At 41.6% G+C, this 21,461-nt stretch overlaps 1 protein-coding gene across 3 annotated transcripts in view; it reads left to right on the top strand.

Moving 5' to 3' along the window:
* cfap221 (cilia and flagella associated protein 221) overlaps positions 1 to 21,461 on the top strand; it is a 263,805-nt gene that overhangs the window by 137,721 nt on the left and 104,623 nt on the right. For all 3 annotated transcript variants that reach the window (XR_015757537.1, XM_043693986.2, XM_043693987.2), the window contains 3 exons: positions 9,164 to 9,257; positions 10,199 to 10,307; positions 12,448 to 12,535. Coding sequence is in view for 2 of the 3 variants with exons in the window: in XM_043693986.2 (XP_043549921.1) it covers positions 9,164 to 9,257; positions 10,199 to 10,307; positions 12,448 to 12,535 (291 nt within the window). In the remaining variant the exon portion in view is untranslated. The remainder of the gene's footprint in view (positions 1 to 9,163; positions 9,258 to 10,198; positions 10,308 to 12,447; positions 12,536 to 21,461) is intronic.

The raw sequence follows: 21,461 nt of genomic DNA, 5'->3' as shown, positions 1-21,461 counted from the left end.
AATTAAAACCAAATCAGAAATTATCAGTGGTGTTAATTCATCACTGTAATTCAAATGAATGCAACAACATGCATCATATCTGAAGCCCTTTCTTCACCAACCCTCCCCTGTCTTCCTGCCCTCACGGACATCACTTCACCATCCATTCAGTAACTGAGAACAATGCACAAGCTAGTTGAAGCAATCATGCTATTTTTCACTTACCACTCCATGTTAGTCTGTTCAGCCCATCTGTTGTCCATCTTCTGTCTCAACACCCCCTGAACAAGATCTACCAGTAAACAACCTTTAGATCAAGGAATACCAAATGTGGGAATTGCTGACAAGTTCCTTGTGTCAAGCCCAATCTATTGGATGGCAAGTTTTAACATCCATGGCAAGAGTGGTCATACTAAACAGGTTCAGGAGAAGCTAGGGACTTTGTGCAGCTAATTCACACAAGTAGCGCTCAGTATAAAACCTTTTTCACTTGTGGAAAGACCCAATAATACTGTATATTACTAATGAGTGTTTCTTATGCAGACTAAGTGGAAGATTGATGGCCTTAAATTCAACAATAAATATCACTTGGCTTCAGGAATTTGCTTCCACTAAATAAATAAATTAAACCCTTGTGATTGAAATCTAACAATGTAATTATATTATTGCTCAGGTATTTTTCACATAGAATTTAGTTACCTTCAGATTACTACTGAGGACTCAGTCTCATAATTTACCATCTGAGATATTTTGCCTTAACATGCTGTTTAAGAAAAGTCATTAAAACCATCAACAAGTAATTTCACCTTGCTTACCTTTGTGTTCAAGTACCCCATACTAGACTATTCGATGTAGGATTGTTAAAATATCCAATAACGATGTTCTAATATTTTTCAATATTTCATCTTTTGTTTTACTGACTAGAATCAATTTTCTTTGTCTGCCAATATCCAAACCATTGCAATCACTCCCCCCAGCTGATAGTGTTGTCCATTTCAGTTAGTGTCTTTTCATTTTTTATTTGTAAACATGGAAATAATACAACGGTAACAACACAGAATGAGGATGTTAAGCCCATCACTGCTTCCTCTCAGGAAGAATAGTGGTAACAGTCCCCTTCCCTTCCTCTTTCCCTTGAGTTCTCCATATATTCTCCTCAGGTGCCCATCCACGTCTTTTTTAGAAGTCCTCAAGCACCTCACTAAAGGTGTTAACCTCACCAACAATTGTGTTATTTATTTAAAAACTCAATCATATGAAGAAGAAACAAATGTAGGCTACTTAGCCTTTTGATCAATTCAATCAGATCATCGCTGATCTTATTTTAACCTCAACTCTACCTTACTGCATATTCTCAATAATCTTTCATGGTAATCAAGAGTCTGTCTACCTCTGTCTTTAAGATATTTAAAGATTCTGCTTCCACTGCCTTTTGAGAAAGGGAATTCTGAGGCACTCATCTTTCTGGGGGAAATGTTTTTCCTTCATTATTGTTTGAACAACACCTTTTCTTTAAACTATGACTCCTAGTTCACAGTTTTTTTGCAAGAGGCAACATATTTTTGACATTCACATGGTGAAGTCCCCTTAGGATCTTATATGTTCATTTTCTGATTTTTCTAAACTCCAGAGGTTACAGGCCTAGTTTTCAGTATCTCATCATAGGGCAATCCCTCATTCAAGGTATTACTTTAGTAAATCTTCTCTGCACTACTTCCAATGCATTAACATCTTTCCTTAAATTTGGTGACCAGTACTGTACCTTATACTGCAGATGCAGTCTCATCAACCTCCTGCATAACTGAAGCATAACCTCCTACTGTTGCATTCAATTCTCCTCACAAATAGGCCATTTTCAGGTTGGTAACATGTAACTAGTGGAGTGCCACAAGGATCAGTATAATTTTTTTTTATATTAAGTATATATTTAAATGACTGGGAAGACAACGTAATTGCCCCATGTTTGTGTATGGCACAAAAACAAATGGGAGGATGACACAGAAGGGTATAGACAGGTGTAAGTTTTATTCTGTTCATTTTGTGGGATGTGGGTGTCGTTGGCTGGCCAACATTTCTTGCCTGTCCTTATTGGTCCTTGAGAAGGTGATGATGAGTTGCCTTCTTCAATGACCACTTGCTGTGGGTTGAACCACAATGTCATTAGGGAGGGAATTTCAGTATTTTGACCCAGCAACAGTGAAGGTACAATGATTTATCTCCAAGTGAAGATGGTGAGTAGCTTGGAGAGGAACTTGAAGGTGGTAGTGTTTTCATATATCTCCTGTCCTTATCCTTCTAGATGGAAGTGATCATGTGTTTAGGAGGTGCTATCTGAGGATCTTTGTTGAATTTCTGCAGTATCTTGTAGATACTACACACTTCTGCCACTGAGCGTTGGTGGTAGAGAGAGGGGATGCTAGTGGACTTAGTGCCAATCCAGCAGGCTTTTTTGTCCTGAGTTAAAAATCACACAATACCAGGTTATAATCCAACAAGTTTAATTGGAAGCACTAGCTTTTGGAGCGCTGCTCTTTCATCAGGTGGTTGGCATCTCCAAATCATTCTTTGTCCTGGATGGTGTCAAGCTTCTTGAGTGTTGCTGGAGCTGCACTCCTCCCAGCAAATGGCAAGTATTCTATCACACTCCTGACTTGTGCCTTGTATCTACAAGGTGGTGGACAGGTTTTTCAGAGTCAGGAGGTGAGTTACTCGCTGCAGTATTCATAGAGTCATAGAGGTGTACAGCATTGAAATAGACACTTCGGTCCAACTCATCTATGCCAACCAGATATTCTAAATGAATCTAATCTCCTTTGCCAGCATTTGGCCCTTATCCCTCTAAACCCTTAGATTCATTTATCCATCCAGATTCCTTTTAAATGTTGTAATTGTATCAGCCTCCACCACTTTCTCTGGCAGTTTATTCCATACATGCATTACTCTCTGTGTGCAAATGTTGCCCCTTATGTCCTTTTACATCTTTCTCCTGTCACCTTAAAACTATGCCCTCTACCCTGGAGAAAAGACCTTGATTATTTGTCCTATTATGCCCCTTATGATTTTACAAACTTCCAAAAGGTCACTCCTCAGTCTCCGATGCTTTGGGGAAAATAGCATCTACTTATCCAGCCTCTCCCGATAGCTTAAACCCTCCAACCCTGGTAAAAATCCTTGTAAATCTTTTCTGAACCATTTCAAATTTAACAACACCTTACCAATAACAGGGAGACCAGAACTGAACGCAATATTCCATAAGTGGCCTAGCCAATGTCTGTTCAGCCACAACATGACCCCCCAACTCCTATACTCAGTGCACTGATCAATAGAGGCAAGCGTACTAAACGCCTTCTTCACCATCCTGCCTATCTGCAACTTCACTTTTAAGGAAATATGAACCTGCGCTCTAGCCTCTGACCTGTTCTTGTAATCACTGTGCTTATGTGGTGAGTCCAGTTGAGTTTCTGATCAGTGATAACCCCCAGGATGTTGACAGTGGAGAATTTAGTGATGGTGACACCTTGAATGTCAAGGGGCGGTGGTTAGATTGTCTGTTATTGGTGATGGTCATAGCCTGGCATTTGTGTGGCATGAATGTTACTTGCCATTTGCCAGCTCAAGCCTGGATAGTGTCCAGATTTTGTTGCATTTGAACATGAGGAGTTGCGAATGGTGCTAAACATTGTGCAAACATCACTACTTCTAACTTTATGATGGAGAGAAGGTCATTGATGAAGCAGCTGAAAATGGTTGAGTCTAGGACACTACCCTGAGGAACTCCTGCAGCAATGTTCTGGAGCTAAGATGACTGACCGCCAACAACCATGACCATCTTCCTTTGTGCCAGGTTTGACTCCAACCACCGGAGTGTTTGTCCCTGATCCCCTTTGATTCCTGTTTTGTTAGGGCTTCTTGATGCCACACTCAATCAAAAGCAGCTTCGATGTCAAGGGCTGTCACTCTCACCTCATCTCTGAAACTCTGCTCTATGTTTGAACCAAGGCTGTAATGAGGTCAGGAGCTGAGTGACCCTGGTGGAACCCAAACTGGGCATCACTGAGCAGTTTATTGCTGAGTAGGTGCTGCTTGATAGCACTGCTGATGACCCCTTCCATAACTTTACTGATGATCGAGAATAAACTGATAGAGCAGAAATTGGCTAGATTGGATTTGCCCTGCTTTTTATGTACAGGACAAATCTGGGCAACTTTCCACAGTGTTGAAAAGAGGCCAATGTTATTTATGTACTGAAACAGTTTGGCTAGGGGACAGGCAAATTCCAGAGCACAAGCCTTTAGTAATGTTGCTGGAATGTTGTCAGGGCATGTAGGCTTTTCCGTATTCATTGTCTCCAACCATTTCTTGATATCACATGGGATGAAACAAATTGGCTGAAGATCGGTATCTGATGCTGGAGATCACTGGAAGAGGCCACTCAGCACTTCTGGCTGAAGATAGCTGTGAATGCTTCAGCCTTATATTCTGCAGTGATGTGTTTGGCTCTTCCATCATTAAAGGTAGGGATATTTGTGACACCTCCTCCTTCACTGATATACTTCATTACCCCTCACCATTAATGACTGGATGTGGCAGGATTGCAGAAGCTTAGATCTGATCTGTTGGCTGTGGGATCACTTAGCTCGGACTATCTCTTACTTTTTTAGCTGTTTGGCATGCAAATAACTCTGTTTGGTAGCTTCCCAAGGTTGACACCTCATTTTTGGGTATGCCTAATGCTCTTCCTGACATGTTCCCCTGCACTCTCCATTAAATGAATTCAGTAAAAGTGAATGGGTAAAAATTTGGCAGATGGAATATAAAGTAGGAAAATATGAGGAAAATATTTTTGCAGGAAGCTTGGTGGGGTTAAATATTATTTAAATGGAAGGAGACTGCAGAAAACTGCAGCAGAGCAAAATCTGCATGAATCACAAATTTAATCATATAGGTTCAGCAGGTAATAAGGAAATCAAATGGAATGTTGGCCTTTACTTCAAAGGGAATGAAATATAAAAATAGGGCAGTCTTCCTAAAATTATACAAGATACCATTTAGACTACACCTAGCATACTCTGAACACATTTGGTCCCCTCATCTGAGGGAAAATTTACACAGAGGTTGTCCAAAAAAGGTTCACTTAGTTGTTCCTGGACATGGATAGATTTTCTTAAGAGTTCGAGTGGTTGGTACCTGTATTCATTGGAATTTAGAAGAATTAGAGATGACCTTTTTGAAATATATAAAATTCTTAGGGGCTTGACAGGGCAGATGCTGAGAGGTAGTTTGGACTTTTGAGAGAGTCTAGGACCAAATTGCATAATTTCAGCTTAAGGTGGTGTCACTCATGTACAGTGGAGTTGAGGAGAAATTTCTTGTCAAAGAATAGTAAATCTGTGGAATTCTTTATTGCAGTGGGCTATCAAGGTTAGATCATTAAGTATATTCAACAGACTGACTCAGTGAGGGATTCAAAGGCTATAGGAAAAAGACAGGAAAGCGGTGTGGAGAATTATTAGATCAGGCACGATCTTATTGATTAGCAAAGCAGACATGATGGGCCACATAGTCAAGTCTGCTCCTATGCTTTATGGTCTTATGGTATTGTTTAGGAAAGGGTGTAAGAATACATCCAGCAATGAAAGATCAGTCAATTCATTTTCACGATGGGGTTTGTGGGAAAGATAATTTGTAACAACAATGACAGTCACTTAGCAGATGTGGATTCATTTTAAAAAGCCAGCTCAAATTTAAGGATAAGTTCTGTTTGATTAACATGCTTGAATTCTTTAATGTAACAACAGAGGCAGAAATGAGGGTAATCTAGCAGATTAAGATGCTCGTGTACTTGCAAAATGCATTTGATGAGGGGCCATATAACACATTTGTCACCAAAGAAATAGGTCATGAAATAAAGGGAACAGTAGCAATAAGGATATGAAATTGGCTGAGCCACAGGAAACTGATAGCTATAATGAGTAATTTATCTGACAAGAAGAAAGCATATAATTGGGATTCACGAGAGGTCAGGTTTAGAATCCTTGATTTTCTTAAAATGTTCTGATGACCTACATTCAGCTGTGGAGGGCACAGTTTCAAAATTTGAGAAGAACTAAAATTGTGCAATTATTGTCGGCTATTTATTAACCTAATTGCCCTCTATGCTTTCTTAAGCATAGGACAATACTGTTAGATTTCAAAAGGACACAGGTTAGTGGAATGGGAGGACAAGTGGGAAGGCAGTGTAATCGAATGCAGAGAATCAGGATGCAATTTACTTTGGTTGGAAGAATGAGAGTAGGCAATGTAAGATAAAGGTGCAGGAACAATGGTGAACATACTGGGGCAGAAAAGAAAATAGTTCATAAAGCATAGGGGCTACTGGAATTTCTAAACATTGACATAGAGTGCAAAATCAACCAAATTATGATAAGCCTGCATAAAACAATGATTTAGTCTCAACTGGAGTGTTGAGGCCACTCTGAGCACCATACCTTAAGCAGGTGCAAAAGCATTTGAGAGACAGCAGAAAAGGTTCATGAGCGTGGTTCCAGGAATGAGGATTTTAGTAACCTGGATAAACTGGAGAAGCTAGATTGGTTTTCTTTGGAGAACAGAAAGTTAAGGGGAGGCTTCATAAAGGTGTCGAGAATTATGAGGTTTCTCGACAGAAAAGAGAGGGAGAAACTGGTTTGGTTTATCGAAGGATCCAAAACCAGAGAACACACTAATTCAAGGTGCTCAGCAAAGGAAGCAATGACAACATAATGAAAAGTGTTTTTTTACACAGTGAGTGATTAGAAGGTGAAATGCAATTACTGGAAATTTTCTGGGGGCAGATTCAAGTGAGGTCTTCTAAAGAGAATTTGTCAATGACTCGAAGAGAGAGAATTTACAGCCCTACTGGAAAATGCAGAGGAACAAGACTAGATTAGATTACTTACAGTGTGGAAACAGGCCCTTCGGCCCAACAAGTCCACACCGACCCGCCGAAGCACAACCCACCCATTCCCCTACATTTACCCCTTTTACCTAATACTACGGGCAATTTAGCATGGCCAATTCACCAGACCTGCACATGTTTGGACCGTGGGAGGAAACCGGAGCACCCGGAGGAAACCCACGCAGACATGGGGAGAACGTGCAAACTCCACACAGTCAGTCGCCTGAGTCGGGAATTGAACCCGGGTCTCTGGTGCTGTGAGGCAGCAGTGCTAACCACTGTGCCACCGTGCCGCCTACATGCCTTGCTCTTGCTACAATGGATCAAATGGCCTACTATGTTATAACAATTCTATTAATGCATGATTTCCTTTATGATACCTGACTTCCTAGTCATTATATAACATTTTATAGGGGTTGGCACGGTAGCTCAGTAGTTAGCACTGTTGCCTCACAGCACCAAGGAGCTGGGGTTCAATTCCAGCCACGGGCGACTGAGAGTGTGGAGTTTGTACGTCCTCCCCGTGTCTGCGTGGGTGCTCCGGTTTCTTCCCACAATCGAAAGATGTGCAGGTCAGGTGAATTGGCCATGCTAAATTGCCCACAGTATTAGGTGCATTGGTCAGAGGTAAATATAGGGTAGGGGAATGGGTCTGGGTGGGTTACTCTTCAGAGGGTCAGTGTGGGCTTGTTGGGCTGAAGGGCCTGTTTCCATACTGTAGAGAATCTAATCTAGAATGCTATTTTCTTCCATTGTTAAATCATCTATTCCATTGTCAATGCTCTTAATCTCAGGCCCAGTAAGACATCAATTGTTCTGAAAGATACGAGAAAAAAAAATGTTAAGCCAATCTAGTTTGCCATCATTTTTTAAGGTCTTAACCTATAGTCTTTTTTACATTATTTACTTTTCTCAAAACAAGATTCTTTGAATATTTTTTGCTAAGTCAAAGAATCCAAGTTAGATTAAGCTTGATTTATCTTTGCAGAAAAACATTGTAGAGTGCTTACTCATGACTATGCTTCCATTTGTTTCCTGTTTATCTGCATTTCACTGATAGTGGCTACAATACAGTTTAAACTGATTGAGTAGAACAAGAGACCACTGTGGCTAAAAGTGATTTATATTTATGAACGTTCAACAAAATGCTTCTAAAATCACAATTCTTTTAATTCAATATACAAAAGAATGAGTACCAGGATGATAGCCTTGGCTTAGTATGGCATCCTCATCCCTGACTCAGAACAATATGGCTTCAAATTCGAATTCAGAGACTTCAGCAGATAGTCCAGGTTGACACTGCAATGGAATACTGATGAAATGAGGCACAGAAGAAACAGCATCTTCTTATGAATGTGATATTTAATCAAGACTCTACTACCCTTCTACAGAGATGCAAATGATTCAGTCATGTTATTTGAAGAACATTAGAATCAACTACCCCGTATTTATCCCACAAACATTAATGATAAATTAATTGTTGTTGTTAAAACCAGTGACTTCAGTTTGCATGCTGGTTCCCCAGCTCCACGCTACTAACTCAGTCAATTTTGCAATAATGGTATGACACAGCAGCTGGGCTACCTGCTCATGCTCAGTAGATATCCCATTTGACTTGTAATTGCTACTTAAAACAAATTAATGGGGCTGAATGGATTTTCTAGTTGGGCTTCAATTTCTAGGAGATGGTCCAGTTTAGCCTCATGGACAAAGTGTCCCTGCTGTGAAGGGAGGCAGTGCCAGCCAGGTTTAGAGATTCTTTTCACCTGCTTGGGCTCTGCAGCATGTGCAGGTCACCCTGTGGATGAGCTCTCCCACCTCTCTGACCCTACCCTCACTAACCCAAAAGTGATGGCCCATCCACAAAATGCCATTTTACTTAATCATTGAAAATGTAGAACAGAAGATGTCTTCATTGTGAACCTGCTTCTCCTTCAGAACTGCCATTTCATCTTGTTGCTGTTTTGAGACTGGAAAGCTTGGTTGGTTTCCAGCTTCAAGAGCCTCTCCAATTTCTTGAATCAATAGGCTCTGGAGAAAATTGTGTTGTATGACTGTTGCTGCACTTGGTGCAGAAATTCTGGCCCCCAGTTCAGAAGTTTTCTTGGAAAATCCTACCTCTTTTGAACAAATTAGGTATTGTATCTTCATACATGACAAAATGACTACATTATAATTAATTGATAGTGAAGATATCCTTAATTTGAGAAAAAGTATTAAATGTAAGTTTTTTTTTGTCTTTACCAGAGCATCAAACCAGTTAATTTATTCAATCCACATGCTGTAGCTGTTGTGTTAAATGAGCAACCTGGCAAACTCCGAATTAAAGATCTGCGAAACGGTAATTCAGTGAGAAGCATTATTATTGTCACATTTAAGTACCAATAAAAGTAATTATTTTGTCATGAGTACCAACACCAATTCCTTACCTATTGAATGGACATTTGAATCCTTCTTGTTCCACAAGGCTTCAGTCAATTGTTTTCTCAATAATTCTTAAGTAAACTGTAGCTCATCCAAAATCTTGCTGCTTTTTTCTTATCCAACTCTAAATCCTGTTCATCTACTATCACTGTCCTTTCTGACCCATTACATTGGCTCTCATTTAAACTTCTCATCTCATGTTCTATTGACTTTATAATATATATCACTGTTAGGTCTGTTTGTGATGGGATGTTTATACTTTGCAAGCAGAATTAATATTTTAAAATTGCACTGTCACATTTACCAAATAATTGTTATTTAAACCTTGAGAAAACATTTTTAATAGCTAGTTGAGTGTTTTAGTGCCATAATAGTGCACCTTCTTGTTTGATTCCCTAAGAAATAATTTAGATTACATTACAGTGTGGAAACAGGCCCTTCAGCCCAACAAGTCCACACCGACCCGCCGAAGCGCAACCTACCCATACCCCTCCGTTTACCCCTTACCTAACACTACGGGCAATTTAGCATGGCCAATTCACCTGACTTGCACATCTTTGGACTGTGGGAGGAAACCGGAGCACCCGGAGGAAACCCACGCAGACACGGGGAGAACGTGCAAACTCCACACAGTCAGTCGCCTGAGGCAGGAACTGAACCTGGGTCTCTGGCGCTGTGAGGCAGCAGTGCTAACCACTGTGCCACCGTGCCGCCCAATGTTAATGTTAACAAGTTATCATTTTTACTCCAATATCCAGTCTTGAGCCATTAACAAATTATTAGACATGGCATAAGCATGACATTTATGATACTTACGATTTTCTCCCAATTTCTTTTACTTTAATCTTTTTTCTCAAGTCTTGACTAATGTTCAAGGAGGATCAAAAAGCCGACAGGCAAAAGAAGCAATGTTCAATCAAAAGGTCAAAAAAGATGTTATGATGGAGCAAGCTAACCAATTACGATGGTAAGTGAATGACAAAATTGCAATATCATATAGACATATTTCTAAAAACGTTGTCTGGTAATCTGATATGTCCTCCATGTGGATAGATAGTCCATGTTAAGTATTGGACTAAGTTGCTAAGTTATTTGGGCCAGGAATCTTGCTGAATGTTGGTTTCAAGGTTTGTTTCAACATTCTTCACTGCAGTACCTTACACTACATTTACCAAAGTACCATACTGTATTTCATAGAACATAGAAAATAGAACAGTACAGCACAGAACAGGCCCTTCAGCCCACGATGTTGTTGTGTGATTGATCCTCATGTATGCACCCTCAAATTTCTGTGACCATATGCATGTCCAGCAGTCTCTTAAATGTCCCCAATGACCTTGCTTCCACGACTGCTGCTGGCAATGCATTCCATGCTCTCTCAACTCTCTGTGTAAAGAACTCGCCTCTGACATCCCATCTATACCTTCCTCCAACCAGCTTAAAACTATGACCCCTCGTGTTAGCCATTTCTGCCCTGGGAAATAGTCTCTGGCTATCGATTCTATCTATGACTCTCATTATCTTGTGTACCTCAATTAGGTCCCCTCTCCTCCTCCTTTTCTCCAATGAAAAAAGTCCAAGCTCAGTCAACCTCTCTTCATAAGATAAGCCCTCCAGTTGGCAGCTTCCTGGTAAACTTCCTCTGAACCCTCTCCAAAGCATCCACATCTTTCCTATAATAGGGCGACCAGAACTGGGTGCAGTATTCCAAGTGCGGTCTAACCAAAGTTTTATAGAGCTGCAACAAGATCTCATGACTCTTACACTCAATCCCCCTGTTAATGAAAGCCAAAACACCATATGCTTTCTTAACAACCCTGTCCACTTGGGTGGCCATTTTAAGGGATCTATGTACCTGCACACCAAGATCCCTCTGTTCCTACACACTGCCAAGATTCCTATCCTTAATCCTGTACTCAGCTTTCAAATTCGACCTTCCAAAATGCATCACCTTGCATTTATCCAGGTTGAACTCCATCTGCCACCTCTCAGCCCATCTCTGCATCCTGTCAATGTCCCGCTGCAGCCTACAACAGCCCTCTATACTGTCAACGACACCTCCAACCTTTGTGACGTCTGCAAACTTGCTGACCCATCCTTCAATCCCCTCATCCAAGTCATTAATAAAAATTACAAACAGTAGAGGCTCAAGGACAGAGCCCTGTGGAACACCACTCACCACTGACTTCCAGGCAGAATATTTTCCTTCTACTACCACTCGCTGTCTTCTGTTGGCCAGCCAATTCTGTATCCAGACAGCTAAGTTCCCCTGTATCCCATTCCTCCTGACCTTCTGAATGAGCCTACCATGGGGAACCTTATCAAATGCCTTGCTGAAGTCCATATACACCACATCCACAGCTCGACCCTCATCAACTTTTCTAGTCACATCCTCAAAGAACTCGATAAGGTTTGTGAGGCATGACCTGCCCCTCACAAAGCCGTGTTGACTGCATTTAATCAAGCCATGCTCTTCCAGATGGTCATAAATCCTATCCCTCAGAATCCTTTCTAACTCCTTGCAGACGACAGACATGAGACTTACTGGTCTGTAATTGCTGGGGATTTCCCTATTTCCTTTCTTGAAGAGAGGAGTTACATTTGCCTCTCTCCAGTCCTCAGGTACGACTCCAGTGGAGAGTGAGGACGCAAAGAACTTCGCAAGTGGCGAAGCAATTGCATTTCTCATTTCCCAAAGCAGCCGAGGACAAATCTGGTCTGGGCCTGACAACTTGTTTTTCTTAATGTTTCAATTTGGAGATTTAAGGTAAAAATTTCAGTTTTTGTCTGCTAAGAAAAACAGTATGGAACCAAGCTCCACTGTTTAAACATTGATTTATGCAGGAATTGATGTTTCAATGGAAGCTTTTTCACTTAAAGTTGCAATTTTCATGAACATACCCCCAATTTTAATGAGGGAATCCTATAATTTTGTTTTTCTTAACTTTGTGCATCGGATACTATGGTATTCAAAATGCGAGATATTTTAACTTGGAAGCATTCATTTTCATATGCAAAGATCTATTTATTCATTTCTCCAAGCAAGAATTATGATTCCCAGCTTGTTTGAAGTTGACATTATACACGTTTTCCTCTCTTATTTTTAGGCAGACACACCTTGGTAGAGATCCAATCTCTCCTGAGGCTATGCAGTTGATTCTGGAAAATAGGCAGATAGCAGAAGAGGAATACAAGGTTTGAAGTTACTTCAATCTGTATATTTAAATTTAACAGCATCCACTTGAGCAGTACAAATTTTTTTATTGCTGTAATACATCTGAGTGACACCATTGCATGGGAACAGTATTTCAGCCTTATAACATTGTGTGTGAGGCAAAATAAGAAAAGGAAGGCTGCATTCAATGCGATGTGGAAGGGTGCCCACAAATAGAAGAATTTAAGAATTTGAATTTCCTGAAAGTACAGGTGCAAATAGATTAGGAAATGCAAAATGAATAGTAAGCATTAATTAAAGAATAAAGTCAAAAGGTACTATGAAATAGGAAGGAGTGCTAGATAGGATGATGTGTATTTATGGACAATCCATCATGTGAAGGATAGTAAAGCCATAGACAGCACACACTTTAGTTTCATTGAATTATCAGAAATGGTGAACCATTGTTCCAAGAAGAAATGGAGGTTTCTAAATCTATGAAAGGTTTTGGCAAGTGAATATGGTAGGAGTATTTCTTTTGGTTTGGAAATAATTGATAAGGATTAGTAATTTAAAATCATGATTATGAGTGCAGAAAGAGATGAAGATAATGCATTTTAATACTGTAAGATGTCCTAGTATGGAACATTTTGTCATCAGGTTGTTGCATCTTCAAGGTAAATGTGAGCAAAGAAATGAGGTTGCATAAATATGCAAGGTGGTAGGCCAGTGGAACGTTTAGGCTATAATAGCAAAGAACAAAAGTGTTGACAAGCTGCAGGGAGAAATCCAATATTATTTCATTGGTTTATTTATTGTGTAACTAGGAAATATGTGGGTGGTGACATCCCAAAAGGCTAGCACTCCACATTGGAAGCTTCCAACCTTTAGATGTGCATTGAGTCCAACTGTTATAAGGGTATCAAATACAATTTGGACTAGTTATATGGCTACAAATTTGAAGAGTTTCTTCTTACCTGCTCAGTCCACTTATTTCAGATCTTAAAGGAATGTCACAAAATTGTCAGAAATCTGTTTTAATAGTTACATATCTGTGGCAGTGATGACCTAGTAGTATTATAACTGAACTAGTAATCTGGAAACCCAAGTATTGTTTGAGTTTAAATCTTACCATAGCTTTGGCCCTCCATCATTGTGTGGCAATATTGATTAGATTAGATTACTTACAGTGTGGAAACAGGCCCTTCGGCCCAACAATCCACACCAACCCTCCGAAGAGCAACCCACCCAGACCCAATCCTCTACATTTACCCCTCACCTAATACTACGGGCAATTTAGCATGGCTAATTCACCTAACCCACACATTTTTGGGCTGTGGGAGGAAACCAGAGCACCCAGAGGAAACCACAGCAGACACGGGGAGAATGTGCAAACTCCACACAGATAGTTGCCTGAGGCCACTGTGCTACCATGCCACCCACTACTTTGAACAAATTTAGCAGTCACTATCAGCAGGCCCATTAGCAGCACAGAACTGTACTCCAACATTATGCAACTTTATGCCTGGCATATCCTCCATCTCCACTATTTCCCTAAATCAGGAGAAGAATGCTGGAATATCAGGAGCAGCACCGGGTACAGCGGAACCTTGATTATCTGAATAACAATTATCCAAAATCGTATGATCGAAAGGAGATCTCGAGGTCCCAGGAGAAACATTACATCAAAGATGTGTTTCCAACAGTGATCGTGTCTTTTGTTCACAGTGATTAATGACTGACCTCCTGCACTCTCTCTCTCCCCCCCCACTTTCCCTGGAGTTCTACAGCGGGGTGTACCCTAACCTTCCCCAGGTAATCTCTCCAACATTGTCCTGTACAGGGCAAACATGGAACCTGTCAAAACATTGCAGTAAAAAGTCGTGTGTGTACGCGTGCACACTATTTGGAGACTATCCCACAAAGGCAGCAACAGCAGTTTTGTCTTGTTGGTATACATTCCAGCTGCCACAGAGGGGGGACAGATGAGGGGTGGAGGTGTTGGATGGCGTTAGGGGTGGGGGTACAGTGTTGGGCGGGGGCGGTGTTGAACAGGGTTGTGGGGTAGGGGCAGGCAGGCTTGGATGGGGTTGAGGGGATAGGGCGGGCAGGGGGGTGTTTTGGGGCTCTGGGGCGGTGGCAGTGTTGGACGGGTTTGGGGGTGCGGACAGGGTTCTGGGGGTGGTGGGGTTGCTGTTGGGGGGCAGGGGTTCACACACCTTTTACTGGGGGGGTGGGGCGGGGCAGGGGCGGTGTTGGAAGGGGTTCTGTAGTGGGGTGTGGTGGTGGACAGGCTTAGGGTGGGGGCGGGGTTGGAAAGGGTTCTGGAGGTAGGTGAGGTCACTGTTGGGGGTGGGGTTTCATGTGTATTTTGCTGGGGATGGGGGTGCATTGTTGGACAAGGTTCTGGGGTGGGGGGTGGTGTTGGATGGGTTTGGGGGCGGGCACGGGGTTGGACAGGGTTCTGGGGGTGGATGGGGTCGCTGTTGGGGGCATGGGCTTGTGCGCTTGGGCGATGGTGGAAGGGGCTTGGGGGCGCTGTTGGATGGGGGCAGTGGGAGGTGTTGGGGGCAGGGGCTCACGCGCTGTGTGCTGCTGCTAGTCTCCTGAATGGGGAGCAGACTTTAAAAACTCCAAGCCCCAGAGGAAAGGCATTCAATCGATTAACTGAGTAATCGATTATCTGAACAAAATAGTGCTTGCCCATCTCGTTTGGATAATTGAGGTTCCCTTGTATACCGAAAAATGAGGTGTCAACTTGATGCAGCTACAAAATAGGATAAGCCAAACAGCATAAGAGCAAGTAATGGACAGACCAGAGTGATTCCACAACCAATGGATCAGATCTAAGCTCTGTAGTCCTGCCACATTCAGCCATCAATGGTGGTGGATAGTTAAATAACTCACTGGATGAAGAAGCTCCACAAATAACCTTGAGGTCCAGCACATCAGTGCACAAAAAGAAGGTACATTTGCAACAATCTTCAACCAGAAGTATTGAGTGTCTGATCCATTTTGGCCTCTGCCAAAAGTCCCCAGCATCACAGATGTCAGTCTTCAGGCAATCATTTCACTCCACAGGTGACCAATGAAGGCTCTGGATAAAGGCACCATTTAGGCAAGAATACAGAGGCCTAGTGTTCCAGAGCTTGCTGTGCCCTAGCCAAGCTGTTCCAGTGCAACTGCAACTCCAGCATCTAGCCAACAAATGTGGAAAATTGCCCACATTTGTTCTGTATGCAAAAAGCAGAAAAAAACCTAACCTTCCCAATTACCAGTAGGTCTGTTCTCAATCGTCAGTAAAGTAGTGGAAAGTGTCACCAACAGTGCTATCAAACAACACAAGTGTAGAATGATCTACTCATGGGCAGTCTTTTTGGTTTTCACCTGGGCCGCTCAGCTCCTGAATTTGTTATAGGCTTAGTTCAAATGTCGATAAAAGAACTGAATTCCAGAGTGAGGTGAAAGTGCCAGCCCCTGACATCAAAGCCACACTTGACCTAGTGAAGCATCAAGGAACCCTCGCAAAACTAAAATCAATGGGAATCAGGAGGAAGGCGTTCTGTTGAAACCTGGCACAAAGGAAAATGGTTGCTGGAGATAGGTCTCTTCAGCTGCAGCAATGTCTCCACAGGAATTCCTCAGGTACTATTCTATGCCTAAACATCCTCTCCTTCATTAATGACCTCCCGTCCATTGTAAGTGTAGCTGTTCGCTGATGATTGCACAATGTTCAGTATTATTTGCACTCACAGATACTGCCACAGTCCATGTTCAAATGCAGCAAGACTTGTTTGGACTGACAACTGGCTGTGCTCCACAAGTACCAGGCAATGACCATCTCCAACAAAGAAAATCTAATCAGTGTTCCTTGATATTTATTACCAACACTGAGTCTCCACCATAAGCAGGACTTATACACTTAATGGTAAGGTCCTAGGGAGGGTTGCTGAACAAAGAGACCTTGGAGTGCAGGTACATAGCTCCTTGAAAGTGGAGTCACAGGTAGATAGGATAGTGAGGAAGGCGTTTGGTATGCTTTCCTTTATTGGTCAGAGTATTGAGTACAGGAGTTGGGAGATCATGTTGCGGCTGTACAGGACATAGGTTAGGCCACTGTTGGAATATTGCATGCAATTCTGGTCTCCTTCCTATTGGAAAGATGTCGTGAAACTTGAAAGGGTTCAGAAAAGATTTACAAGGATGTTGCCAGGGTTGGAGGATTTGAGCTATGGGGAGAGGCTGAACAGGCTGGGGCTTTTTTCCCTGGAGCTTTGGAGGCTGAGGGGTAACCTTATAGAGGTATACAAAATAATAAGGTGCATGGATAGTGTAAATAGGCAAAGTCTTTTCCCTGGGGTGGGGGAGTCCAGAATTAGAGGGCATAGGTTTAGGGTGAGAGGGAAAGATATAAAAGAGACCTAAGGGGCAACATCTTCACACAGAGGATGGTACGTGTATGGAATGACCTGCCAGAGGAAATGGTGGAGGCTGGTACAATTACAACATTTAAGAGGCTTTTGGATGGGTATATGAATAGGAAGGGTTTGGAGGGATATAGGCCGGGTGCTGGCAGGTGGGACTAGATTGGGTTGGGATATCTGGTTGGCATGGATGAGTTGGACTGAAGAATCTGTTTCCGTGCTGTACATCTCTATGACTCTATGACTCTATCAACATTCACTGGTCAGACTGAAAGGGTTGAGCCATGTAACTACTGTGACTATAAGAGCAAGTCAGAGGTCAGGGATTTTGCAGCAAGTAACTCATCACCTGACACTCTAAATCCTCCTCCATCTACAAGGTAAAAGTCAGGATTATGGTAGATAATCTCCATTTGCCTAGATAAGTTCAATTCCAACAATGTTCAAGAAGATTGACGCCATCCAGCACAAAGCAAACCAATTGATTGGCACCACATCTGCAAGCATTCACCCTTTCTATTACCAATGCTCTGGAGCAGTAATATGTGCCATATGCAAGATGCAATGCAGAAATTCACCAAGACTCTTCAGACAGCATTTTTCACATCCACAACCAACATCACCAAGACGGCAAAGACATCAGATAGATGGGAACACCACCAGCAACTCATGATCTTATCAATGCCAAATGCACTGCAGCAGTTCAAGAAAGAAGCTTGTCACCACCTTCTCAAAGGCAACAAGAGCTGGGTACTAAATGCTAATCCAACCAGCAGCATCCACTTCCCATGAGTGAAATAAAACTCAAATTACTCCTCTTAGTTCCACAAAAATATAACTGACTGCTACCCACAGATCTTGGCCCTCTCTGCTTCACTTCCAAGCCTCTATAGCTTTTCTGTAGAGAGACCTGACTAGTATTGAGCCATCTCCAACTGGTAAGATACGTGAAGGCACTCAATCAAGTGAAGCCTGAAGCTATTGGGAAGAAGTTTGATGTATAAATACTTCAATGAACTGCCATGTTGATTGGATACAAGTTCAATTTCTTGCCCAATGGAAAAAGTGGTAAACATTTATAGCTGTAGAAGTGCCAGCTACCAACTCTAGCCACCAAATTTATATGGCTATATTAAAAGCCAATTTGACTCTAGCCAATTTAGTGTAAGTATAACTTCCTTTGTTGTTCTATACACTTAATGGTGAGGTCCTGGGAGTATTGCTGAACAAAGAGACCTTGGAGTGCAGATTCATAGTTCCTTGAAAGTGGAGTCACAGATAGATGGAATATTCATGAAGGTGTTTGGTATGCTTTCTTGTATTGGTCAGACCCCTGAGTGTAGAAGTTGGGAGACCATTTGTGGCTGTACAGGACATTGGTTAGGCTATTGTTGGAATATTGTGTGCAATTCTGGACTCCCTCCTATAGGAAGGATGCTGTGAAACTTGAAAGGGTTCATAAAAGATTTACAAGGATATTGTCAGGGGTGGAGGGTTTGAACTATAGGGAGAGGCTGAATAGGCTGGGGGCTGTTTTCCCTGCAGCATCAAAGGTTGAGGGGTAACCTTATAGAAATTTATAAAATCACGAGGGGCATGGATTGGGTAAATTGACAAGGTCTTTTCCCTGGACTGGGGGAGTGCAGAACTAGAGGGCATAGGTTTAGGATGATAGGGTAAAGATTTACGAGGGACCGAAGGGGCAACGGTTTCACACAGAGGGTGGTTGCATGTATGGAATGAGCTGTCAGAGGAAGTAGTGGAGGTTGGTACAAGTACAATATTTATAAAGTATCTGGATGGGTATATAAATAGGATGGGTTTAGAGGAATATGGGCCAAATGTTGACAAATGAAACTAGATTAGATTTGGATATCTGGTCAGCATGGATGAGGTGGACCAAAGGATCTGTTTCCCTGCTGTGCATCTCTGTGACTCTGTGACTTTGTGGTGTGTAGGTCAACAAAAGTCATTTTGTAGCATTTCTATGTCTGTCAGGTAAAATTGATGCATAACTTTAGAGGCTTTTCTTTCGAGCATTTTATATTTTCATTATGAATTGGAGGTACTGGTGTTGACTGGGGTGGATAAAGTTAAAAATCACACAACTCCAGGTTTATTTGGCACCATCCAGCACAAAGCAAACCAACTGATATTGTTCAACAGGTTTACTTGGAAGCACTAGCTTTGAGAGCACCACTCCTTCATCAGGTAGAGAAGGAGTGAGGCTCCGAAAGCTAATGCTTCCAAATAAACCTGTTGGACTATAACCTGGTGTTGTGTGACCTTTAACCTTAATTATGAACATAGTGAAAATTCAAACATCGAAACATAGAAAATTATAGCAGAAGTAGGCCATCCAGTACTTAGAGCCCAATTGCCATTCAATATGAGCATGGCTGATCATCCAACGCATTGCTATGTTCCTGATTTCTCCCCATATCTTTGATCGCTTGAGCCCTAAGAACTATATGTTTCTTGAAAATCTTCAATGTTTTGGCCTCAACCGTTTCCTGCAGCAGATAATTCTATAAAGAATTCAAGAACATTGTTCTTGACACCACAATCAGCATCAACCTCCTTCCCACATTTAACCTGCCTAATCCTGTTATCATTTTACAGTTTTCTATGAGATCCCATCTCATGCTAAACTCAAGCTCATTTAGTTCTCACTAATCCAATCTGTTGCTATTTGCCAGTCCTGCCATCCCTGGAATCAGTCTGTTAAACCTTTACACTCCTTCCATCACCAGAACATCATTTCTCAGATAAGGAGACTAAAACCACACACAATATTGCAGGTGTAGTGTTATCAATGCCATGTACAATTGCAGAACAATATCCCTACATCTGTACTCAAATCCTTTCACTATGAAGGCCAACATACCATTTGCCCTCTTCACCACCTGTTACATTTGTATACTTACTTTCAGCAACTAGTGCATAAGGACACTAAGATCTTACTGCATCTTCCCCTATCACAATCTATCTTTCACAATCTGCTTGTTTGTTTTGCTTGCAAAATGGATAACCTCACATTTATCTACATTATACTGAAACTGCCATGTATTTCAACACAAACCTGTCTTACTGTCACTGGTTTAAAATCCTGGAACTTGTCCCCAAATGGCATCGTAGTGTACCAACATGGGGAGCAGTGGATCAAAAGTACAACTCATTACTAGCTTGTCAAGGACAGTTAGGGATTCCATCAAGGTTTACTTGTGTTTCTCCTCCCCCACCATGAATTCCCTTTATATCGTGCAACAATCTTTAAATGTCATTAACCTCTTTAAGGACAAACCCACAAAGTACGTCATGGCCCTCTAGAATTCTCTTTTGTTCTTTGTATTTTTCTGTGATCCAACTTCTTCAAGGTGATATTTTCATTATTGTCTGCTAACAGCCACAATTGTTGGCACTTGTGCATATGTGTTGATTGGAAACACGTGTGCACACAATTCTAGACCTTATAAAGCATAACATGTTAATAACCTATGCAAAAGCTGCGCAGAGAAGAAACGTAATTTTGAAACAGGGCTCAGCAGTCATGAGCGAGGGGATGGGGGTGTGAAGATATGAAATGGCAGAGAGTATTGAAGATGGAGGAGGAGGCCTTAGATGCTCCCAACTCTTCCTCCCCCAACTTGTCTACTCCTTCGTCTCGTCTCACCCTCTCTCTTATTTCCACCTCCACTGTCTCCTACTCCTTCCTCTCTTCCCTTCCCTCCTTTCTCCACCCTCTTGTGGGTCGTGTCTTTCATATTCACTCCCATCACCTCCTCTCTCACACTATGTGCACCCCACTCCCTGTTCCACCACACCTTGTGCCATGTCCATCCCTATGCGTATGCAAACTTAAGCTCTGCACAGTGTGCATGCACTGGTGTCAATAAACACAGGCAATATTTTCTGGGAATCCATCCATTAGATATTGCTACTCCAACTCTCCTTTCATGCCTAATGGCTGTCGATGCCTCAGCTGCTTGTTTTAGTTTCTCATAGATATTTTTCATAAGGTCCAAACTAAATACACTGTGTGCTTTCAATCACAAGTCTGTGTGAGGATCATAATGTATTTATTCCTTTTGCCATAATCATTTATTCCTTTAGTTATATTTTACCTTCAACAGAACCCAAATGATCAATTTAAATTGCTGATAGAGTTTATGACCCTTTCTCCAGAAAGGGTCCCTACCAAGAAATTCCAAATTGCCTCTTTTCATTTGACAATTGCATATATAGTTAAAACTATTTAATCTGGCTCTATCACAAGCCTAACAATACGTCATCCATTATTCTCCCATTATCAACCCATCTTTATGATAAACACAAGAAACCTTTTAAGTGTAATAAACCAGGTATGTTTGAGGTGCATTTGTGTCAGAGTTGAGTTCATCAGTTCCTGAAGCAGATGCCCCTATTTATTTAATTTAAGAAGTCCTAAAATGACAAGTTAGATTCTAAAAGATTTGGATAATGAACTGGTGTTTTAAAACAAAATGTTTTTCAGGAGACAAAGGATTTTTTTTAGTATTAAATT

This window comes from Chiloscyllium plagiosum, unplaced genomic scaffold, assembly GCF_037043375.1.
Source record: "Chiloscyllium plagiosum isolate Xiang-an unplaced genomic scaffold, Cpla_swu_hap1 HiC_scaffold_7, whole genome shotgun sequence".
NCBI lineage: Eukaryota > Metazoa > Chordata > Chondrichthyes > Orectolobiformes > Hemiscylliidae > Chiloscyllium > Chiloscyllium plagiosum.
Note: the sequence above shows the minus strand (reverse complement) of the source record. Positions and strands in the feature narration are given on the sequence as shown.